Source organism: Triticum urartu, chromosome 6A, assembly GCF_056163025.1.
Source record: "Triticum urartu cultivar PI428250 chromosome 6A, HENAU_Tu73, whole genome shotgun sequence".
Lineage (NCBI taxonomy): Eukaryota > Viridiplantae > Streptophyta > Magnoliopsida > Poales > Poaceae > Triticum > Triticum urartu.
Window position 1 is genome coordinate 590,054,459 of NC_141878.1, and position 24,793 is coordinate 590,079,251.

Consider the following 24,793-nt stretch of genomic DNA (forward strand, 5'->3'; position numbering starts at 1 on the left):
GCTGTTGAGCACGAGCGTCCAAAGCCGCCCGTTCCGTTGCCATCATGACCTCTTCTGCTGCTAACTTTTATTTAGCTTGTGCCATCTCTTCACGCACGCGTGCTACCTCTGCGTCATGCTGAGCTTTATCTGCCGGCTCTACCACGATAGTCAGTAGAGTCGTCAGTTTATCCATGAGGTCCATTAGAATCTGAGCCGGGGGCGTGCGGGGCCTCCTGACCCGACTGCGGCCGACCCGGTGGTTGTTGCTGCTGCAGCTGTGGAGTTCTGCCCGGGCTGCGTGCCTGCCATGAAGACTCCGGCCCAATTCGGCGGCTCAGAGGGGTCCGGAATACTGCTGCCATCGAAACAGCCCCCGAGCATACCTTCCTGCAGTTGATACAAAGAGTCTGTCTCGCCCGTTGATGATGTAGCGTCAGAACAGATGACCGTCTCACCGCCATCCACTGATCCTTCGGAGTATTCACCGCCGTGGATGCAACCTACGAAGGCATGCTTCACGACAGATTGAACACGGGTGGACCTTGCACGCTGAGCCGTTTTGATGAGGTTGGTGTGGACGTCCAGCTCAGGGTGCGACTCGCCAATCCGGCCGATGAAGACATGAATTCTGCCGAAGGGGACCCGGTACCCGTACTCGATTGAGCCGGTCTCGGGGCCCCAGCCTTCGTCGTCGATGTAGAGCTTGCCGCAACGACTCTTGGTCATCCGGCCCACAGCGTATCTCTTGAGCCCTTCGAAGTTGCCCTTCAAGAACTCAAATCCACCGTGCGCTGGCCCCACGGTGGACGCCAACTGTCGTGGAATTGTCATGGTAGATGTCCTAGTGGAAGGACTTAGTCGTAGGGCCATCGCAACTAGGAAGCTTAAAGGGGTTAATCGGGACAAAGGACACGAGAGGTTTTATACTAGTTCGGCCCCTGACGATGAAGGTAAAAGCCTATGTCTAGTTGTGTTGGTATTGCTGGGGTTTCGATCACCGAGTGGCTAGTTCGCCGGGTCGATTATCAATCTCCTGTTTCTTGCCCTAAGCCGCCACCGGGTCATCCCCTTATATACACGGGTTGACGCCTAGTGGCCTACAGAGTCCCGACCGGCTCATAAAATGTGTCCGGCTCGGTGACTTCTTTTACATGCCTTTCCTTACAAGTCTTCCCTTATATACGACGGTTTACAATATTGGGCCTTAAGCCGCCTCCGGGCCTTTAAGCCTTCTATAAGGTTTAATAAACTATCGCCTTGAGTGTTTACTGGGCTTCCTTCGTGACGCGCCATTGGGGCTGACCCGGCCCCTCCTGGGCGGGTCATAACCGATAGTTATATCCCCAACAGAACCCATCTTTTACGATGGAGAAAAGTAACAAGCGGCCGGTGCCGCTCTTTTTTTAGAAAGGAGGAAGACCCCCGGCCTCTGCATCTGGACGATGCATACAACCATTTTATTAATTATTGACACAAGACCTTACGAAGTCATACAACAGTAAGAGTAAAGCCACCGTCAAAGCAACATCTGTCGCTATTCCTATCTAGTTGATGAAGGGGCGTTGAAGGTCTAGGCCTAATACCAAACAGACCTCGCAGCCAAACCTAACATCTAAAACTTGAGGTCCCAACCAGGACGCCTGCCGGGTATGGGCACCCACCAGTCTGGCGTGCTCCTCAACCAGGACGTCTGCCGGGTATGAGGCCGCCGCAGTCACCTGCCACCAATCCATCTTCAGAGCTGTACTGCTGCATCTACCTTGCCTAGTGTAGTTGCCGCCGATGCCACCACGACGCCAGATAGCGTCACCCTCCTGCGCGAGTCCATCTCCGCTCATCGGGCACCGAGTCTCCACTGCGCCACCCCGCCATCAATGGACAAGATGAAGCACCGCTCCTCCTCTTGTCCACTCCAACCAACACTTGCTCCAAAACGATGCCCCTAGGAGGGAGAACGACACTGAAGGCACCATCATCGTCCGATCCGGTATACCAAGATCTAGGGTTTCCCCCCGAACTTCTCGATCAGATTAACGTGACCTGCAACGACGATGCCTCCAGAAGGGACGATGTCCGAGACGCTGCCAACATCCGCCAAGACCGCAGTCAGGCGCGATTTTCACCAGAAGCCACGTCTTCCCAACCTCGCGGCTGGCTGGAACCGAGCGGAACCTCGCCACGAAGACGTACGTCGTCGTCGGTACTCCGGCAGAGATCCAGCATCTCATCACTGGCCCCTCCACGCGTCGTTGGTGGGTGGAAGGCCTCCCCGCGACGGATCTAAACGGGGAGTTGGATCCGCATTCATCGCCATCACCATCCCGACCAGTATAGCCCACCCCGCCGGATGGGGCGCTGCCACCGCCGCCGTCCATTCAGGGCCACCGCTCCGCCGGCTATGGTGCTCCGGCCACCGCCGCACGGCCTGGGGTCGACGCCCCAGCCACCGCCTTCGAATCGCATGAGAGGAGCCGCCCCTACAACCTCAGATGAGATCCACCGCGTCTACCCTCCCAGATGCCTTCGGCACCGGGCCCACCGCCACCGCAGCCCACGCCGGCGGCAGCGGTGGCAGGAGGAGGCGCTAGAGGGTGCTGGCGGCGCTAGGGTTTTGAGGCCCCTAGCGTCGCCCAAGGGGAGGCGACGCGAGGGGGATCTAGTTACTAATCTGATACCATGAAGGCGTCCGATGCCGCTCTTTGCACCTAGGTAGCATCCGAGTCTAGGATTCTAGTGCCCAACTGCCGATTGACGGGGAAATCGCCAGGAAATTGATCATGGTGCCTCTCCTAGCGTCTCCAACTGTAACTACTCCCTCTGTAACATAATATAAGCCATCTTACATTAAGTTATGGAGGGAGTATTAACTACCAAGTTGTCCGTCGCTAAAAGCACACTATTCCCTTTGTTTCTTCTTGTCTGCATATAAAATTCGTCTGAAGTCAAACTTTGTAAAATTTGACCAAGTTACAAGAAAAAAATCAATACTCACAATACGAAATCAATATCATTAGACACGCGCATCATGAAATGATTTTTCATACTTTAACATTGTAGATGTTGATATTTTGATATATAAATGTGTTCAAACTTAGAGTAATTTGACTTCAAACCAATTTTATATGTGGAGTAAAAGAAGCGGATGGAGTGCATAGAAAAACCGTTCATACGAGGAAAAATCATTTTACATTGTCATGAGTTCCTTGTAGTCAATGTTGAGAATGACCCTCTTAAGCTTTGTTGTGATGCATCTCACGCGTTGGAAAATTAGTCTATTAGCATGTATAACTTGAGCATACTATATGCACTAAATAACATGAATAGTTGAAGCACACATGCAACAGCAACCATAATTAGAGAGTAGATCAAAACACATCAAATGCACTGATGGTTTGTAGTTATAGTAGGCGTGGTTGCTGTAGAGACGTTGTCGTTGACGACAATGTTGGTGAAGACCGACCAAAGAGACATCGACGGAAACGGTGGGATGCGAGACCGCCTGACTTTGAGGGAAGATGACCCATGGTGAAGAACTTGAGCAATCATGCGAAGCGCTTCCCTAAAACCTAATTCACCCTCTCTCAGTGTAGGATCATAAGGGCACAGTGACAAAGCCAAGATTTCTGACATGGGTATGCAGAGTCAATAAAACCGATACAACAATATAATTTCAATGCATAAAATTCTGTTGCCGGCTAGCACTGCCAAGTTTCATGGAGAACCATTGTAAATTGTTTCTCCAATTTGATTGGATGCTACAATAGATCAATCAACAAATGAAGGAGTGGAGATAATCCTCTATGCTAAAATTTGGCTGAATGCAGCAATAAATCAATCAACAAAATTAAGGAGTAAAGAAAATTTGGTCCTGAAGGAACTACTCACACATGGTCAAGGCGGTAACAAGATTGATGGCGAGCCTCCCAGCAATGGCTTCCACCTCCAGAAGAACTCTAGAATAGGGCTCCAGATGGGATCTCTTAGAAATGGAGGCTTGTGGTGGAGATAAAATTCTTCTGGAGGTACGACAGATGGTTTCTGCATTTATAGGGAATTATGGCAGTTGAATTGGACAATGGCGGTATGTAGGGGCCACACATGGAGAGGTGGAGCGACCACCCCTCCGGTCACCCAATGTGTCAATGTGGGAGCCACGTGGCTCCTCTTGCTGCTTCCTGAAGCTTCCAATGTTTCTTGTTGCTGAAAAAATCGTGTTAAATTGGCAACATATTTTGACCTCCGTAGATATTGATTTCCCGCAAAACCAAAAACAAGAAGAAAATAGGAACTGACACTGGGAACTAAATTAATAGGTTAGTCCATATAAATAATATAAAAATCTATAAGAACTATATAAAAATGATAACATAGTATCATTTAACAATAAAGAAATTATAGATACGTTTGAGACGTATCAACATCCAACCCCATAGGATGATATACTCTCTCACACACAAGCCTCATTATATCTTCTCAAAATAGCCATAATGCCTACCTATTATGACATTTTCATAGTCATTCTGAGATATATTGCCATGCAACTTCCATTGTTACTATTCATTATATGACTTGAGCATTCGTTGTCATTTTGCTTTGCGTGATCATATCAATGTTGGGGATATCGCTTATCGGGAACTTATCGGTCGACCCATGATAAGGGGTAAATCATCCACTTTATCGGCATATCGGCTGATTTATCGGCCACTTTATCTTACCAGTCAGACAACGATAAGCGATAAATCGGTCGATTTATCGGAATATCAAAAGATATCTTGAACAGTGGATCATATAGAGCTGACACAATATTTGTGGCAAAACCACTGTTCATCATTGTACTAGAAGCATACGCGCGCTTTGTCGCGCCTGGATTTTTCACGGCTGAGAATATTACACGTAGCGGAAATTGATGTTGGTCATTGGTAGCCTCATTGGTTGCAGTACCGTGTGTGAGGATTTAGTTTTCTAGGTGCCATTGGGCAACAACGGTTCAACATTATATTCTTAGCCTATAATTTACCGTGTCTGGAGATGATCAAGGATAATCTTCCCCATGTCATCCTTCAATGACTAGGGGAGTTTCATTACCTCATCTATAAACTTCTCCTTATTTGGAACCATGAAGGTCCTCATTACAGATGGAGTCATATGATCTTTGTGGCATCCTTTATAGCAAAAACTAAGAAAGACAACATCAGCATCAACAACATCAGTTGTTGGTGCAATATTCTTGAGGCTTCCAATGAGATTTGCTTTCTTCTAGCTGCATAAGAAATGTATGTGCTCGTGCATAAATACAATTATGGTTTTGTGGGATTCAAATCCGATTAACCTAACATTTAGAGTTGAGGATTTCAAATAACAAAAATCTTCAGAAGGACGTGGAGTAGCAATTGCAATGGCATCACAAGAACACCAAAGATCAGACTTGTTTCCATTCCAGTGGTCATAGAACACCTTAAGTCGCTTACTAAAGTTCTCTATATTGATTGTATAGGCTCTTCCGAGCCTCACTTGGCTTTACCAATATCTGTCATCTTCACTAAGAACCGCATATTAACCAAGTGAACTGCAGGAAAATTAATCCATAGTTTGTAATCATTAGACATCTACCACTTTGAAATAAAAGCTAATGTAGTGGACATGCAAAAAATATTTTAAAAACAAAGATGCCTAACAAAACAAGTGAAGTGATAATGCAGAACATTAATGCTTATCACATTATATCCTGAGAATAAAGAGTGCAAACTGATTCAATTATTCTGAATAGGATACATGACAAACAAGAAACATTGGTGTTGTATCATCCGGACAATACCACATTAATTGGTCCGCATGGAAAATAATTTGTTTTGATATAAAACAATATATATTCCTTCTCTGCCTAAGCTAATCTTATTAACTAGTAATATGATGTCTTGCACATAGTCCTACAGAACATTAGATGATATTTTGCATGACTAGTGACCAATGGACTACAACCATTATCCTTTCATTCATTACTTCAATATATTTAAAAAAATACAAAGTTGCATGCACACATAAAGGCATGTCCAAGGATTGAACATTTTTTTAGGGAAATGCAACAGCGGGACACTTCTGTACATATCACAAACATAATTATAACATACACAATGCATAACCCATTATATATATTGATGCTAAAATAAAAGAACATTATAATCCAGAAACATTGAAGAAGTACCTTAATTATCGTTGCTGATAGTGAATATCTCAGCGTTCAAATGTTTTCCTATTCTCAGAGCTTCTCCTACAAAATAGAAAATCTTGAAAAGGGGATTCAAATTATCATGTTTAAGCCTAGCTATACTCTCTTTTTGTTATATCCATGTTTTCCTTAGTCAAATCATTTTGTATATGTTGTAGACAGACACAAAAACATATCGTTTCTAACTCATGCTTACCCTAAGCCTTCTTACCAATTTTATTGTTCCTTTGGATTTAAATATTTGGCTTATCCTGATCATTTTTGTTCTTTGTTTCAAATAGTTCAAAATTGCCACGAGCGTAGTAGTGATAGTGATTCGGTTGCTCCATTGGGGACCATAGTTCATTTCTCTAGGGCAGATCCCTTTATCACTAAGGCGATTGTCAGGAAAGCGGAGAGGCTGGAATCTGCTCACCATACAATTGTGTACCTGCAAGCACTATCAATTTGTGGAGCATGAACAATGTTATATGCATGTGATCGAAAAAATAAAATTTAAATAAATTATCCAATATTTGGAACACTAAATAAACCTATAATTGTTGCTTCTTTTCATTGTACCATTCTACTCATGCCACAAAGACGGAGTAGTCTAAAGCCTTGAACCATACATGTATCTTGTTAAATATGTAAAGTCTGCCTTTTGGTGCAATCAACCCATGGATAGCCAACAAATTTACAGTGAGATCACATTCAGCAATATAAACTTCTCCGACCTATATCCATAAAAAAAATGAAAATAGCATCCTAAGCCCTCTCAATTCCCACCCAAAAAATGCAACAAATATTCAATCATGACCTGTCCTAATTAACAAATTCAAAACATACATGGAGAAAGAATAGACAATAATAGTTCAAAACTTAATCATTTAGAAATCATCAAATATTTAATGATATATGCAACTTGGCAAGAGATGTTTTATTAACCAACTGATGTGTAGTTCTAGCTTGGTGTCCTGATATCTTATCAATTAGTTTGTTTGGAATACCTCTTGTCGTGTTAGCGCTAATTTAGCATCCCCTCTCAGTAATTGCTTTCTTCAAGTAGCATCAGAACATCACATTGTGAGAATAGTACTAACCGGCTTAAAACCAACACATACTTGGCGAAATAAGACATATTTCTTCTGTGGCAGTGGACAATTAGCACACACACATGAACCAAAAGTCAGCTCCATCTTCTTGCAAGACAGAAGAGAAGACCTTGAGGAAATGAAATAGCCAGCAGCCCAACACCATGTTGAGACCATAGGACGATAATGGAAGGACATGAAAAGTAAACTGACATACTTACCTTGAAATCCATGTCTCATTCGGTTACAGCCACCCCTAACCATTTCTAGTCTGGCACCACACCTTGCCTACTTGTAATTTCGTGCAACCATCGTCCGCTTGCAGTATAGAATAGATTTACGGCAAGCTGCCAAATTCTCCAAAATTGAGGCAAAGAGACACCAAGGTAGCCACAAACATCCAGGATTAGGCCACTACCCCCACAATATTGCTGCAACCTGGTGCTCACCAACGCTAGCGACAGAGTATGATTCGTATGTATGGCAAGCAACATCGAAGAAGAGCGGAGACGTGGCCGACCAAACCAACCAGTCAACACCACCGAAACGAAGACACACCGCAACCAACCATTAGACTCGGCTGACAAACCAGCTAATGGTGACAAACCAAGCCTCATGAATCTACCCCTTCCCTAGCCCCATCCCCAAACACCACAGATCCATCAAACCTTAGAGCCCCTCCCTTTTCACCCCAATCCTCAACCGAAAGCAACAGTCATGGCCGGGAAAACACGACCACCGGTGGTTTCTCCACCTTCCCCAAATCACCTCTTCTCTTTCCCGAAGATGCGGAGGCGCAAACATAGGCGGTGAAATTGTTGCCGACCAACATGGTGTACACAGAGCTGAACTGACACGGGGGGGGGGGGGGAGTCGCTAGCTAGGGGCTGACCTACGGGGCCCATTGTTGGGGAACGTTGCAGAAAACAAAAAATTTCCTACGGTTTCACCAAGATCCATCTATGAGTTCATCTAGCAACGAGTGATCGGATTGCATCTACATACCTTTGTAGATCACGTGCGGAAGCGTTCAAAGAACGGGGATGAGGAAGTCGTACTCGACGTGATCCAAATCACCGGAGATCCTAGCGCCGAACGGACGGCACCTCCGCGTTCAACACACGTACGGTCAGCGTAACGTCTCCTCCTTCTTGATCCAGCAAGGGGGAAGGAGAGGTTGAGGAAGATGGCTCCAGCAGTAGCACGATGGCGTGGTGGTGATGGAGCTGCAGTACTCCGGCAGGGCTTCGCCAAGCTCTATGGAGGAGGAGGATGTGTTGGAGAGGGAGAGGGAGGCACCAAAGGCCAAAGTGAGAGGTCCTCCATCCCCCCACTATATATAGGGGGGCCTAGGGGGGCGCCGGCCCTAGGAGATGCAATCTCCTAGGGGGGGGGGGCGGCGACCAAGGGGTGGGGGACTTGCCCCCCAAGCAAGGGGGCGCCCCCCCTTTAGGGTTTCCCCCACCCTAGGTGCATGGGCCCTAGGGGAAGTGGCGCCCCAGCCCACTTTGGGCTGGATCCTTCCCACATAAGCCCATGGGGCCCTCCGGGATAGGTGGCCCCACCCGGTGGACCCCCGGGACCCTTCCGATGGTCCCGGTACAATACCGGTGACCCCGAAACTTGTCTCGACGGCCGAAATAGCACTTCCTATATATAATTCTTTACCTCCGGACCATTCCGGAACTCCTCGTGACGTCCGAGATCTCATCCGGGACTCCGAACAACATTCGGGTTACTGCATATACATATCCCTACAACCCAAGCGTCACCGAACCTTAAGTGTGTAGACCCTACGGGTTCGGGAGACATGTAGACATGACCGAGATCGCTCTCCGGTCAATAACCAACAGCGGGATCTGGATACCCATGTTGGCTCCCACATGCTCCTTGATGATCTCATCGGATGAACCACGATGTCGAGGATTCAAGCAACCCCGTATACAATTCCCTTCGTCAATCGGTATGTTACTTGCCCGAGATTCGATCGTGGTATCCCAATACCTCGTTCAATCTCGTTACCGGCAAGTCACTTTACTCGTACCGTAATGCATGATCCCGTGACCAGACACTTGGTCACTTTGAGCTCATAATGATGATGCATTACCGAGTGGGCCCAGTGATACCTCTCCGTCATACGGAGTGACAAATCCCAGTCTTGATCCGTGTCAACCCAACAGACACTTTCGGAGATACCCGTAGTATACCTTTATAGTCACCCAGTTACGTTGTGACGTTTGGTACACCCAAAGCACTCCTACGGTATCCGGGAGTTACACGATCTCATGGTCTAAGGAAAAGATACTTGACATTGGAAAACTCTAGCAAACGAACTATACGATCTTGTGCTATGTTTAGGATTGGGTCTTGTCCATCACATCATTCTCCTAATGATGTGATCTCGTTATCAATGACATCCAATGTCCATAGTCAGGAAACCATGACTATCTGTTGATCAACGAGCTAGTCAACTAAAGGCTTACTAGGGACATGTTGGTGTCTATTATTCACACATGTATTACGATTTCCGGATAACACAATTATAGCATGAATAAAGACAATTATCATGAACAAGGAAATATAATAATAATGCTTTTATTATTGCCTCTAGGGCATATTTCCAACAGTCTCCCACTTGCACTAGAGTCAATAATCTAGTTACATTGTGATGAATCGAACACCCATGGAATTCTGGTGTTGATCATGTTTTGCTCTAGGGAGAGGTTTAGTCAACGGATCTGCTACATTCAGGTCCGTATGTACTTTACAAATATCTATGTCTCCATCTTGAACATTTTCACGAATGGAGTTGAAGGGACGCTTGATGTGCCTTGTCTTCTTGTGAAACCTGGGCTCCTTGGCAAGTGCAATAGCTCCAGTGTTGTCACAGAAGAGCTTGATCGGCCCCGACGCATTGGGTATGACTCCTAGGTTGGTGATGAACTCCTTCACCCAAATTGCTTCATGCGCTGCCTCCGAGGCTGCCATGTACTCCGCTTCACATGTAGATCCCGCCACGATGCTCTGCTTGCAACTGCACCAGCTTACTGCCCCACCATTCAAAATATACACGTATCCGGTTTGTGACTTAGAGTCATCCAGATCTGTGTCGAAGCTAGCGTCGACGTAACCTTTTACGATGAGCTCTTCGTCACCTCCATAAATGAGAAACATTTCCTTAGTCCTTTTCAGGTACTTCAGGATATTCTTGACCACTGTCCAGTGTTCCTTGCCGGGATTACTTTGGTACCTACCTACCAAACTTACGGCAAGGTTTACATTAGGTCTGGTACACAGCATGGCATACATAATAGAACCTATGACTGAGGCATAGGGGATGACACTCATCTCTTCTATATCTTCTGCCGTGGTCGGACATTGAGCTGAGCTCAATTTCACACCTTGCAACACAGGCAAGAACCCCTTCTTAGACTGGTCCATATTGAACTTCTTCAATATCTTATCAAGGTATGTGCTTTGTGAAAGACCTATGAGGCGTCTTGATCTATCTCTATAGAACTTGATGCCTAATATATAAGCAGCTTCTCCAAGGTCCTTCATTGAAAAACTCTTATTCAAGTAGGCCTTAATGCTGTCCAAAAGTTCTATATCATTTCCCATCAAAAGTATGTCATCTACATATAATATGAGAAATGCCACAGAGCTCCCACTCACTTTCTTGTAAACACAGGCTTCTCCATAAGTCTGCGTAAACCCAAACGCTTTGATCATCTCATCAAAGCGAATGTTCCAACTCCGAGATGCTTGCACTAGCCCATAAATCGAGCGTTGGAGCTTGCATACCTTGTTAGCATACTTAGGATCGACAAAACCCTCCGGCTGCATCATATACAATTCTTCCTTAAGGAAAACATTAAGGAATGCCGTTTTGACGTCCATTTGCCATATTTCATAATCATAGAATGCGGCAATTGCTAACATGATTCGGACGGACTTCAGCTTCGCTACCGGTGAGAAAGTCTCATCGTAGTCAACCCCTTGAACTTGTCGATAACCCTTAGCAACAAGCCGAGCTTTATAGATGGTCACATTACCATCCGCGTCTGTCTTCTTCTTAAAGATCCATTTATTTTCTATGGCTCGCCGCTCCCCGGGCAAGTCAGTCAAAGTCCATACTTCGTTTTCATACATGGATCCTACCTCGGATTTCATGGCTTCCAGCCATTTGTCGGAATCCGGGCCCGCCATCGCTTCTTCATAGTTCGAAGGTTCACCGTTGTCTAACAACATGATTTCCAAGACAGGGTTGCCGTACCACTCTGGTGCGGAACGTGTCCTTGTGGACCTACGAAGTTCAGTAGCAACTTGATCTGAAGTTTCATGATCATCATCATTAACTTCCTCTCTAGTCGGTGCAGGCACCTCAGTAACATTTTCTTGAGTTGCGCCATTTTCCCGTTCAAGAGGTAATACTTCATCAAGTTCTACTTTCCTCCCACTTACTTCTTTCGAGAGAAACTCTTTCTCTAGAAAGGATCCATTCTTGGCAACAAAGATCTTGCCTTCGGATATGAGGTAGAAGGTATACCCAATAGTTTCTTTAGGGTATCCTATGAAGACGCATTTTTCCGACTTGGGTTCGAGCTTTTCAGGTTGAAGTTTCTTGACATAAGCATCGCATCCCCAAACTTTTAGAAACGACAGCTTAGGTTTCTTCCCAAACCATAATTCATACGGTGTCGTCTCAACGGATTTCGATGGAGCCCTATTTAAAGTGAATGCGGCAGTCTCTAAAGCATAGCCCCAAAAAGATAGCGGTAAATCGGTAAGAGACATCATAGATCGCACCATATCTAATAGAGCGCGATTACGACGTTCGGACACACCATTACGCTGAGGTGTTCCAGGCGGCGTGAGTTGTGAAACTATTCCACATTTTCTTAAGTGTGTGCCAAACTCGTGACTCAAGTATTCTCCTCCACGATCTGATCGCAGGAACTTGATTTTCCTGTCACGTTGATTCTCAACCTCACTCTGAAATTCCTTGAACTTTTCAAAGGTCTCAGACTTGTGTTTCATTAAGTAGACATACCCATATCTACTCAAGTCATCAGTGAGGGTGAGAACATAACGATAGCCACCGCGAGCCTCAACACTCATTGGACCGCACACATCAGTATGTATGATTTCCAATAAGTTGGTTGCTCGCTCCATTGTTCCTGAGAACGGAGTCTTAGTCATTTTACCCATGAGGCATGGTTCGCATGTGTCAAATGATTCATAATCAAGAGACTCTAAAAGTCCATCAGCATGGAGCTTCTTCATGCGTTTGACACCTATGTGACCAAGGCGGCAGTGGCACAAGTATGTGGGACTATCATTATCAATTTTACATCTTTTGGTACTCACACTATGAACATGTGTAGCATTACGCTCGAGATTCATTAAGAATAAACCATTCACCATCGGAGCATGACCATAAAACATATCTCTCATATAAATAGAACAACCATTATTCTCGGATTTAAATGAGTAGCCATCTCGAATTAAACGAGATCCTGATACAATGTTCATGCTCAAAGCTGGCACTAAATAACAATTATTGAGGTTTAAAACTAATCCCGAAGGTAAATGTAGAGGTAGCGTGCCGACGGCGATCACATTGACCTTGGAACCATTCCCGACGCGCATCGTCACCTCGTCCTTTGCCAGTCTCCGCTTATTCCGCAGCTCCTGTTTTGAGTTACAAATGTGAGCAACCGCACCGGTATCAAATATCCAGGAGCTACTACAAGTACTGGTAAGGTACACATCAATTACATGTATATCACATATACCTTTCGCGATGCCGGCCTTCTTGTCCGCTAAGAATTTGGGGCAGTTCCGCTTCCAGTGACCACTTCCCTTGCAATAAAAGCACTCAGTCTCGGGCTTGGGTCCATTCTTTGGCTTCTTCCCAGCAGCTTGCTTGCCGGGCGCGGCAACTCCCTTGCCGTCCTTCTTGAAGGCTTTCTTACCCTTTCCCTTCTTGAACTTAGTGGTTTTATTCACCATCAACACTTGATGTTCCTTTATGACTTCTACCTCTGCTGATTTCAGTATTGCAAATACTTCAGGAATGGTCTTTTCCATCCCCTGCATATTGAAGTTCATCACAAAGCTCTTGTAGCTCGGTGGAAGCGACTGAAGGATTCTGTCAATGACCGCGTCATCCGGGAGATTAACTCCCAGCTGAGTCAAGCGGTTATGCAACCCAGACATAGTGAGTATGTGCTCACTGAGAGAACTGTTTTCCTCCATCTTACAGCTGAAGAACTTGTCGGAGACTTGATATCTCTCGACCCGGGCATGAGCTTGGAAAACCATTTTCAGCTCTTCGAACATCTCATATGCTCCGTGTCTCTCAAAACGCTTTTGGAGCCCCGGCTCTAAGCTGTAAAGCATGCCGCACTGAACGAGGGAGTAGTCATCGGTACGTGCTTGCCAAGCGTTCATAACGTCTTGTTCTGCAGGGAGAACAGGTGCGTCACCTAGCGGTGCTTGTAGGACATAATCTTTCTTGGCAGCTATGAGGATGATCCTCAGGTTCCGGACCCAGTCCGTGTAGTTGCTGCCATCGTCTTTCAGCTTGGTTTCTCTAGGAACGCGTTGAAGTTGAGGACTACGTTGGCCATTTGATCTACAAGACATATTGTAAAAAATTTAGACTAAGTTCATGATAATTAAGTTCATCTAATCAAATTATTCAATGAACTCCCACTTAGATAGACATCCCTCCAGTAATCTAAGTATAACATGATCCGAGTTAACTAGGCCGTGTCCGATCATCACGTGAGACGGACTAGTCAACATCGGTGAACATCTTCATGTTGATCGTATCTTCTATACGACTCATGCTCGACCTTTCGGTCTTCTGTGTTCTGAGGCCATGTCTGCACATGCTAGGCTCGTCAAGTCAACCTAAGTGTTTGCATGTGTAAATCTGTCTTACACCCGTTGTATGTGAACGTTGGAATCTAACACCCGATCATCACGTGGTGCTTTGAAACAACGAACTGTCGCAACGGTGCACAGTTAGGGGGAACACTTTCTTGAAATTATTATGAGGGATCATCTTATTTACTACCGTCGTTCTAAGTAAACAAGATGCAAAAACATGATAAACATCACATGCAATCAAATAATAATAGTGACATGATATGGCCAATATCACATAGCTCCTTTGATCTCCATCTTGGGGCTCCATGATCATCTTGTCACCGGCATGACACCATGATCTCCATCATTGTGTCTCCATGAAGTTGCTCGCCAATTATTACTTCTACTACTACGGCTAACGCGTTTAGCAATAAAGTAAAGTAATTTACATGGCGTTTCTCAATGACACGCAGGTCATACAAAAAATAAAGACAACTCCTATGGCTCCTGCCGGTTGTCATACTCATCGACATGCAAGTCGTGATTCCTATTACAATAGCATGAACATCTCATACATCACATATATATCATTCATCATTCATCACAGCTTTGGCCATATCACATCACAGAACACTTGCTGCAAAAACAAGTTAGACGTCCTCTAATTGTTGTTGCAAGTTTTACGTGGCTGCAATAGGGTTCTAGCAAGAACGTTTTCTTACCTACGTTAAAGCCACAACGTGATTTGTCAACTTCTATTTACCCTTCATAAGGACCCTTTTCATCGAATCCGCTCCAACTAAAGTGGGAGAGACAGACACCCGCCAGCCACCTTATGCAACTTGTGCATGTTAGTCGGTGGAACCGGTCTCACGTAAGCGTACGTGTAAGGTTGGTCCGGGCCGCTTCATCCCACAATACCGCTGAAGCAAGATAAGACTAGTAGCGGCAATAAAGTTGACAACATCTACGCCCACAACAAATTGTGTTCTACTCGTGCTAAAGAACTACGCATAGACCTAGCTCATGATGCCACTGTTGGGGAACGTTGCAGAAAACAAAAAAATTCCTACGGTTTCACCAAGATCCATCTATGAGTTCATCTAGCAACGAGTGATCGGATTGCATCTACATACCTTTGTAGATCACGTGCGGAAGCGTTCAAAGAACGGGGATGAGGAAGTCGTACTCGACGTGATCCAAATCACCGGAGATCCTAGCGCCGAACGGACGGCACCTCCGCGTTCAACACACGTACGGTCAGCATAACGTCTCCTCCTTCTTGATCCAGCAAGGGGGAAGGAGAGGTTGAGGAAGATGGCTCCAGCAGCAGCACGATGGCGTGGTGGTGATGGAGCTGCAATACTCCGGCAGGGCTTCGCCAAGCTCTATGGAGGAGGAGGATGTGTTGGAGAGGGAGAGGGAGGCACCAAAGGCCAAGGTGAGAGGTCCTCCATCCCCCCCACTATATATAGGGGGCCTAGGGGGGGGGCGCCGGCCCTAGGAGATGCAATCTCCTAGGGGGGGTGGCGGCCAAGGGGTGGGGGGCTTGCCCCCCAAGCAAGGGGGCGCCCCCCCTTTAGGGTTTCCCCCACCCTAGGCGCATGGGCCCTAGGGGAAGTGGCGCCCCAGCCCACTTTGGGCTGGATCCCTTCCCACTTCAGCCCATGGGGCCCTCCGGGATAGGTGGCCCCACCCGGTGGACCCCCGGGACCCTTCCGATGGTCCCGGTACAATACCGGTGACCCCGAAACTTGTCCCGACGGCCGAAATAGCACTTCCTATATATAATTATTTACCTTCGGACCATTCCGGAACTCCTTGTGACGTCCGGGATCTCATCCGGGACTCCGAACAACATTCGGGTTACTGCATACACATATCCCTATAACCCTAGCGTCACTGAACCTTAAGTGTGTAGACCCTACGGGTTCGGGAGACATGTAGACATGACCGAGATCGCTCTCCGGTCAATAACCAACAGCGGGATCTGGATACCCATGTTAGCTCCCACATGCTCGTCGATGATCTCATCGGATGAACCACGATGTCGAGGATTCAAGCAACCCCGTATACAATTCCCTTCGTCAATCGGTATGTTACTTGCCCGAGATTCGATCGTCGGTATCCCAATACCTCGTTCAATCTCGTTACTGGAAAGTCACTTTACTCGTACCGTAATGCATGATCCCATGACCAGACACTTGGTCACTTTGAGCTCATAATGATGATGCATTACCGAGTGGGCCCAGTGATACCTCTCCGTCATACGGAGTGACAAATCCCAGTCTTGATCCGTGTCAACCCAACAGACACTTTCGGAGATACCCGTAGTATACCTTTATAATCACCCAGTTATGTTGTGACGTTTGGTACACCCAAAGCACTCCTACGGTATCCGGGAGTTACACGATCTCATGGTGTAAGGAAAAGATACTTGACATTGGAAAACTCTAGCAAACGAACTATACGATCTTGTGCTATGTTTAGGATTGGGTCTTGTCCATCACATCATTCTCCTAATGATGTGATCTCGTTATCAATGACATCCAATGTCCATAGTCAGGAAACCATGACTATCTGTTGATCAACGAGCTAGTCAACTAGAGGCTTACTAGGGACATGTTGGTGTCTATTATTCACACATGTATTACGATTTCCGGATAACACAATTATAGCATGAATAAAGACAATTATCATGAACAAGGAAATATAATAATAATGCTTTTATTATTGCCTCTAGGGCATATTTCCAACACCCATGGTGCCATATCACGTTGACCAGCGTGGTCCGCATCGGGAAAAAAGGTTAAAAGCGCTGGGAGGGCTCGATTTCTTGGGAGCTTAGTAACTGTATCGATACATGTTACGCTAGATCATTGCACATTCTGGTACACTGCCAGAGGCATTAATATATACTCATCATTTTGTATCATATAATGAGTTGTAAGTATAATAAAATGTGGTGCATTCTAGAGTGTGCCTCTACATGTGAGGATAAAAAAGGGAAAACGAGGAGGCCAAAAAGCGCCTATCAAAAAAATGAGAGAAAAAGAGTGATGGGGTACACTACTGTCCTTTACCACACTTGTGCTTCAAAGTAGCAATATGTCTTTCATATAAAGAGTTTTGATATTATTCATTTCATATGCTAGTGGGATTTTTACATTATAGAACTTGACTTGCATATTTCTATGATGAGCTTCCTCAAATGCTCGAGGTCTTCATGAAGCAAGCAAGTTGGTGAAGGAAATATGCCCTAGAGGCAATAATAAAGTTATTATTTATTTCCTTATAATCATGATAAATGTTTATTATTCATGCTAGAATTGTATTAACCGGAAACATAATACATGTGTGAATACATAGACAAACAAAGTGTCACTAGTATGCCTCTACTTGACTAGCTCGTTAATCAAAGATGGTCATGTTTCCTGACCATGAACAATGAGTTGTTATTTGATTAACGAGGTCACATCATTAGTTGAATGATCTCATTGACATGACCCATTCCATTAGCTTAGCACCCGATCGTTTAGTATGTTGCTATTGCTTTCTTCATGACTTATACATGTTCCTATGACTATGAGATTATGCAACTCCCGTTTGCCGGAGGAACACTTTGGGTGCTACCAAACGTCACAACGTAACTGGGTGATTATAAAGGAGCATTACAGGTGTCTCCAAAGGTAGATGTTGGATTGGCATATTTCGAGATTAGGATTTGTCACTCCGATTGTCGGAGAGGTATCTCTGGGCCCTCTCGGTAATACACATCACATAAGCCTTGCAAGCATTACAACTAATATGTTAGTTGTGAGATGATGTATTACGGAACGAGTAAAGAGACTTGCCAGTAACGATATTGAACTAGGTATTGGATACCGATGATCGAATCTCGGGCAAGTAACATACCGATGACAAAGGGAACAACGTATGTTGTTATGCGGTCTGACCGATAAAGATCTTCATAGAATATGTAGGAGCCAATATGGGCATCCAGGTCCCGCTATTGGTTATTGACCGGAGACGTGTCTCGGTCATGTCTACATTGTTCTCGAACCCGTAGGGTCCGCACGCTTAAGGTTACGATGACAGTTACATTATGAGTCTATGCATTTTTGATGTACCGAAGGTTGTTCGGAGTCCCGGATGTGATCACGGACATGACGAGGAGTCTCGAAATGGTCGAGACGTAAAGATTGATATATTGGAAGCCTATGTTTGGACATCGGAAGTGTTCCGGGTGAAATCGGGATTTTACCGGGTTACCGGGAGGTTACCGGAACCCCCCCCCCCCCGGGAGCCATATGGGCCTTCATGGGCCTTAGTGGAAAGGAGAAAGGGGCAGCCCAAGGTGGCTGCGCCACTTCCCCCTCCCCTAGTCCTATTAGGACTAGGAGAAGGTTGCCGGCCCCCCTCTCTCTCTTTCCCCCCCTTTGGGGAATCCTAGTTGGAATAGGATTGGGGGGGAGTCCTACTCCCGGAAGGAGTAGGACTCCTCCTGCGCCTCTCTCCCTGGCCGGCGCCCCCCTCCCCCCTTGGCTCCTTTATATACTTAGGTAGAGGCACCCTAGAACACACAAGTTGATCCACGTGATCTATTCCTTAGCCGTGTGCGGTGCCCCCTGCCACCATATACCTCGATAATACTGTAGCGGAGTTTAGGCGAAGCCCTGCTGCTGTAGTACATGAAGATCGTCACCACGCCGTCGTGCTGATGGAACTCTTCCCCGACACTTTGCTGGATCAGAGTCCGGGGATCGTCATCGAGCTGAACGTGTGCTCGAACTCGGAGGTGCCGTAGTTTCGGTACTTGATCAGTTGGATCGTGAAGACGTACGACTACTTCCTCTACGTCATGTCATCGCTTCCGCAGTCGGTCTCCGTTGGGTACGTAGACAACACTCTCCCCCTCGTTGCTATGCATCACATGATCTTGCGTGTGCGTAGGAAATTTTTTGAAATTACTACGAAACCCAACAGTTGGATGCATCCCCACTTAGCTGCATTAGAAGAGCTTTCATAAATTTACAACTATAATGCATCTGGTGCATGGCCTTCCCTACTCCTCACATTGATATCGATTGTAAGACCTCTCCATTGCCTAATGATCAAGCTGAATTGATGTGAGACTTTCTTATATATATTTTTTCTTTTCAATTAAATCGCCATCATCATTCTTTTTGCCATGCCATCCTAAGTGCTAAGACCAAGGCTTGTGAATTGAGCATTAAGTGAAGTAGTAAGTAGTTGAAAAGGGCTCGTCATGGATTCGGTTGCTTGACTAAAGCTCTAGGTTGTGTTATGGGAAGATGTTTGAATATGATAAAGCCTTGAGTGATTCAGGACATATATATGACATCATGAGTATGAATTGGTATTACATGAAAGCATTAATCCATGAAAAGCAATAGTAATCTTGTTTACACATTTTAATGTTACTTGCTTGTTATCAATATACGATATTGCTTTGAATCAATTTTGTCCTAAGTTCACACCATTGTTACATCATTTGATCAAGTTCAAGCTAGGAAGCATTCAACATAAAAATTTATCTTTGTTTATCATTACATACTTGTGGACAAACAAGAATTAAGCTTGGGGATGCTGATACGTCTGAACATAATTATAATTTTTGATTGTTTAATGCTATCATATATAATTTCCATATACTTTTATAGCAATTTATATTATTTTTATGGACTTGCCTATTAATTTAGTGCCGAATGCAAGTTCCTGTTTTTATTTGTTTTTGGTCTCACACGAAATCAATATCTACGGAGGTCAAAATGTGTTGCCGACTTAACATTTTTTTTGGGCGACAAGAAACACATGAAGCTTAGGGAGAGATTGAAACGAGCCTCTATGGGCCCACAAGTACAGGTGGCACAACCACCCCGAGGTTGTAGGGCCCTCGGTTACTGCCTTAGTCCAATTCTACCACCATAATTCCTTGTAAATACCTAAACCATTTGTCGTACCTCCAAAAGAATTTTATCGTCATCACGAGCCTCTGTTCTGAAGAGATCCTATCTAGAGTCTTGTTTTGGAGCCCTGCTGGAGGGGGAAGCCATTGCTGGAGGCCTCTTCATCAACCTTGCCACCTCCATGACCATGTGTGAGTAGTTCCTTTAGGACCCGCCGGTCCATAATTGAGCTAGATGTTCTCTCTCTCTTTTTGGATCTTCAATACCATGTTCCCCTTCTTCCTTGTGCGATTGGGATCATTCCGATGTAATTATATGGTGTGTTTGTTGGGACATGATGAATTACGAGTTTATGACAGATAGTTCATTGAATATTATTGAATCTTTTAAAGTTTCTTTGTTGTATAATTAAGTAGCTATGTATGATTTAAATCTATTTGTCTTCTCTGGCCAAGACTGATGAGTAGTTCTTTAGAGGGAGTGGTACATATTAGTGGGTTCAATCTTGCGGTGTTCTATATCCAAGTGGTAGAATGAGGACAAGACACATATTTGTCTTTTTACCACTAAGGATAAAACGATGGGGTGAAATCTTATTGCCAAATGTCATTCTATCTACATTATGCCATCTTGCTTATTGCAATACTCTGTTTCTTGTTAACTTAATATCTTGATATGCATGCTGGATAGCGGTCTTTGGAGGATTATTAGTGGTAGATGTCAGTAAGTTTAATGGTCTACTTATTACAGGCGTAATGTCTATACGAGATTATGCCATGAATGATCATACTCATAAAGATTGCGTTTTTCTCAATTGCCCAACCGTAATTTGTTAACATGCCATTTTCCTGCTTTAGAGAGAGATACCTCTAGTGAACCTATGGCCGTCGGCTCCATTCTCCATCAATACTTTTTCTACAAAATTGCCTTCAAATTTTCCTTTTACCATTTCCTGTTTCATTTTACCATTATGTATCTATCTATTTTCTTTTAACCTTGTAACTAGCAAGACATGGGACTTGACACTCCAAGAAGAAAGTGAAAATTTTGTCCAAGAAACAAGCCACTCAAACAAACGAGATCCAAAGAGGGGATTATAAGACAGACAACTAGTTGGCGTTGCATACATTCTAGAACTATCTATTTAGTTAAATGGATTTGAAAAATGTACTCTAAAATATGTACCCAGATATTTACCTATATTCATACACTAAATAACTGCCAAATTCTATAGATATTTAGGGATACTATGCAAAAGGCACACACAAATACGTTGTTGTACACTAAAGGGGCATAAATAAATGTGTAAATTAGCATGTTGATTCTAGTTTGCTAAGGTATATGGTAAATCCATTGTGACATAAGTATTTTGTATAATACTAAACTAAATAATACGAGAGTATTTTTAATGATAAATATTACTCCCTCCGTTCCAAAATAAGTGTTGTGGTTTTAGTTCAAATTTGAACTAAAACCACGACACTTATTTTGGAGCAGAGGGAGTTTAAATTTATGAGAAATTTGCACCATAAAAAACATGATCATATTTACATTGCTAGTGTTCGTACATATGTAAAAATAACATTAAATATACTATATAGAACAAATTATCGATAGAAACAACATACATCTGGAGACAAAATAAAAGAGTTCAATATAAATAGGTGAATCATTTCTAACCAACATTGCTTATTTCTTTACACACATTAAAAGTTTACTATATGCATCGGTTGGACAATGCAATAACATAATAAATTGTTAGTAGTCCAATATACTTTTGGTTGTCAGCTAACACGAGAGTTTGAACTAATTAATCAAATAGAATTGATTTTCACTAATGATTATCAAGAACCTTTTGTCACATAGGAAATTTTCCTTTATAAGAATAGTTAAATCTGCAATTGTTTGGTTATTAATAACATTTTGTATTTTGTCTATTTTTTGTTCCTAACTTGTCCCATCTTTGTTGACCGCAAAATATAATGAAGCAATAAAAAATATCCGGTCTCCCTTGGAGAAAAAGACTTTATAAATTAATATTCTAAGAAATAGATAAACATGTGCTATTATATAAACGCATTAACACTATAATAAAATGGTTCTCGATATGTTAATTAGCACATAGATACTTCGAATACATATAGCAATGTCATAGCAACCATTGCCAAAACACTAATATGATTTGGTGGATATATCTTCCCAACTTTGTGCAAACAAGACCTCTTCTGAAGGTTTTAGTACCGTAAAAAAATTGTGAACTAGTGAGCCATATTCATTTTTTGAATAGATGTTCTGGCAAAGATGAATGGTTTCATAATCATTCTTGACCTTTCTAAGGATTTTAGATCCACCATAACTGTGTTGCATAAATGAGCATCCACGAGGGAGTCATACAGATATATACATACACTTTACACTTGTTAAGAACCTCTATAGAGATATACCACGAGCATTTTTCGTTCAAATAAAATTCTAATTAATTTTGGATGATATGTTCCTTAGGCATTTTCCATTGGATGGTTTGTTTTTTCAGATTAAAAATCATAGCAATTTTTTTATGTTCTACTATATATGCAATTTAAAAGGAAAAAAATCGCATTCCTGAAGTATCATGGTTTCTTTTATTTGCATGAGAAACATTTGATGCACCTACCCCATTAAAAATGTGTTTCCCCTGTAGTGCAACCAACTAGATACTTGCGTTTTCAATTTCCATAAGATTATGCCGAAGAGCATACACATTAAAATGTTGTCTGCCAACGTCAAGGATGTTAGCAAGTGTAATCTGTTTTAATTAGTTTTTGTGAGATTTTTTTGCTAGGTATTTCGATTAGATATGTGGTATGTAATTACAGAATAGCCAGCTTATGCTTCCAATACTTCACTATGCACCTAAATGACGTCACCACAACTCACCATCTATTCCAGTCCTCCAACCGAACAAATGTTATGTTTATCCGATCCAACTCTCATCTTCTGCAACCAAACAGAAGACTGTCTCATCTATTCATTATTAATCAGACACTCAAATTGGCTCATCTCACAACCCTAAAATTCTGGATCGCCATAAACCATCCTTCCTTGTCCTTCAACTGGCACACCCCAAATTGCCACCACCCATCCAAACATAATGCATTGTACTAGGGAACAAAATGTTTGTTTGTAGATCATCATTCATGGCATTATATTGCATATTTTTTGAATACGAAGAAGTAGGTTCAACAACTCTTCCAAAGAATTAGTACCACACCTCTCATGAATATTGAAACCAACCGTAATATCTTCTTCGTACACATGTATAGGTCCCGAATAAAATCCCAAATCCAAGGTACCTACTCCCTCCGATCCATGTTAATTGTCGCTGCTAATATGGATCTGAGGGAATACTAAAGTCAGACATTTGTCAGCGTCAGAATAGCTAGTTCCATGTCATACCATAGTAATCTTTTTGAGAACCAGATTTCTAAATCCTTATATGTGAACCTTAATTGGTTATTTTGCTTAATGAACAATAGTGCATGCATTCATATAGATCTAATCACTAGTGGAAAACATATCTTTTTCTATGAAGAAAAAAACATCGATCATAAGCAAAACCCTCACAATGTTGCGCTGTCATATATATGTTCATCACCACCACCTTCACAAGTCGCTTTAATTATTGACAGGAGAACTTGTTCAGCGCTGAAATTTCCAAACCCAAAACTGAGAACTCAATCGGGCTCGATACCATGCACATTTCCGAGCAAAAAAATGATGGAGTAAGAAGATGCATGGAAGCAAGTCGATCGCATCACTGACCCGCAGCACCGAGTCTCAGCTCCAAATCCAACTCCTCCTCCTCCTCTTGTTCGCCGTGATCGCCAGCATCATCCTTGGCTTCGTGGCACCCTCCTCGATCTCTGGCGCCCCAACCTTGATCTTCCTTGCCACGACCGGCGTCGTCGACATGGCCGAACAGCCGGAGCTCCCGCGGCGGCCGCTGGGCACGGATCCTGGAGCTCCCTCCAGCGGCGCCGCTCACCTCCGGATGAGCCAGCACTCCGTACGCCAGGAGCGCGTCGATGACCGCCGGCGACTCCTGACCGCAGACGCCGGCGCCCCTTGGCGCCGCCTTAGTGGCCGGCCGGTCCTTCCGGTGCACGTTCATGTGGCCGCCGAGCGCCTGCGCCGTGGGGAACCCCCTCCTGCAGAACGCGCACTTGTACGGCTGCCTCGTCCCCTCGTCGTCGTCGTCGCCGTCGTAGGGGCGCTGCCTGTCGTCATCGCCGTCGCCGCTGCTGCTACGCATAGTCCTTCTTCCACCCTCCTCCTTCCTTCCCCCATCACCCAGCTCCATGCCTGAACTCGATCGATCGGACCAGACTACGCTTGGCTGGAGAAAACTAGCTAGGGTTTATGCCTTGGAATGCAGCTAGCTAGAGAGTAGTACTAGTCTTGGGGAGATCGGAGACGCAAAGGTAGCCAAGGTCAAGCACGATGGAGAAATGCAAGTGTATGTCACTAACTTACTACACATTACTGTATGATGATGTGTGTGATGCTTTTGTTAAGTGATTCTTTCCATCATCCTGCCGGCCGGGACACTTGTTTTTCTGGTCAAGTTGTTTGTTGGTTAGCTCTGGCCGGCCTGCAGCCGGACCGTTTCTATAACTTTCCAGTTAAGGTTTGGTCATCCTCATTTTGTAGGCTTGTGCTTGGAA

The 24,793-nt window shown here is 44.2% G+C and overlaps 1 protein-coding gene across 1 annotated transcript; it reads right to left on the reverse strand.

The window, feature by feature from the left end:
* Positions 1 to 23,708: 23,708 nt before the first annotated feature.
* On the reverse strand, positions 23,709 to 24,560 carry LOC147966759 (uncharacterized). Its single transcript, XM_087527381.1, has one exon. The coding sequence runs from the start codon at positions 24,427 to 24,429 to the stop codon at positions 23,884 to 23,886; it is 546 nt and encodes a 181-aa protein (XP_087383507.1). The 5' UTR covers positions 24,430 to 24,560; the 3' UTR covers positions 23,709 to 23,883.
* Between the last annotated feature and the right edge of the window lie 233 nt (positions 24,561 to 24,793).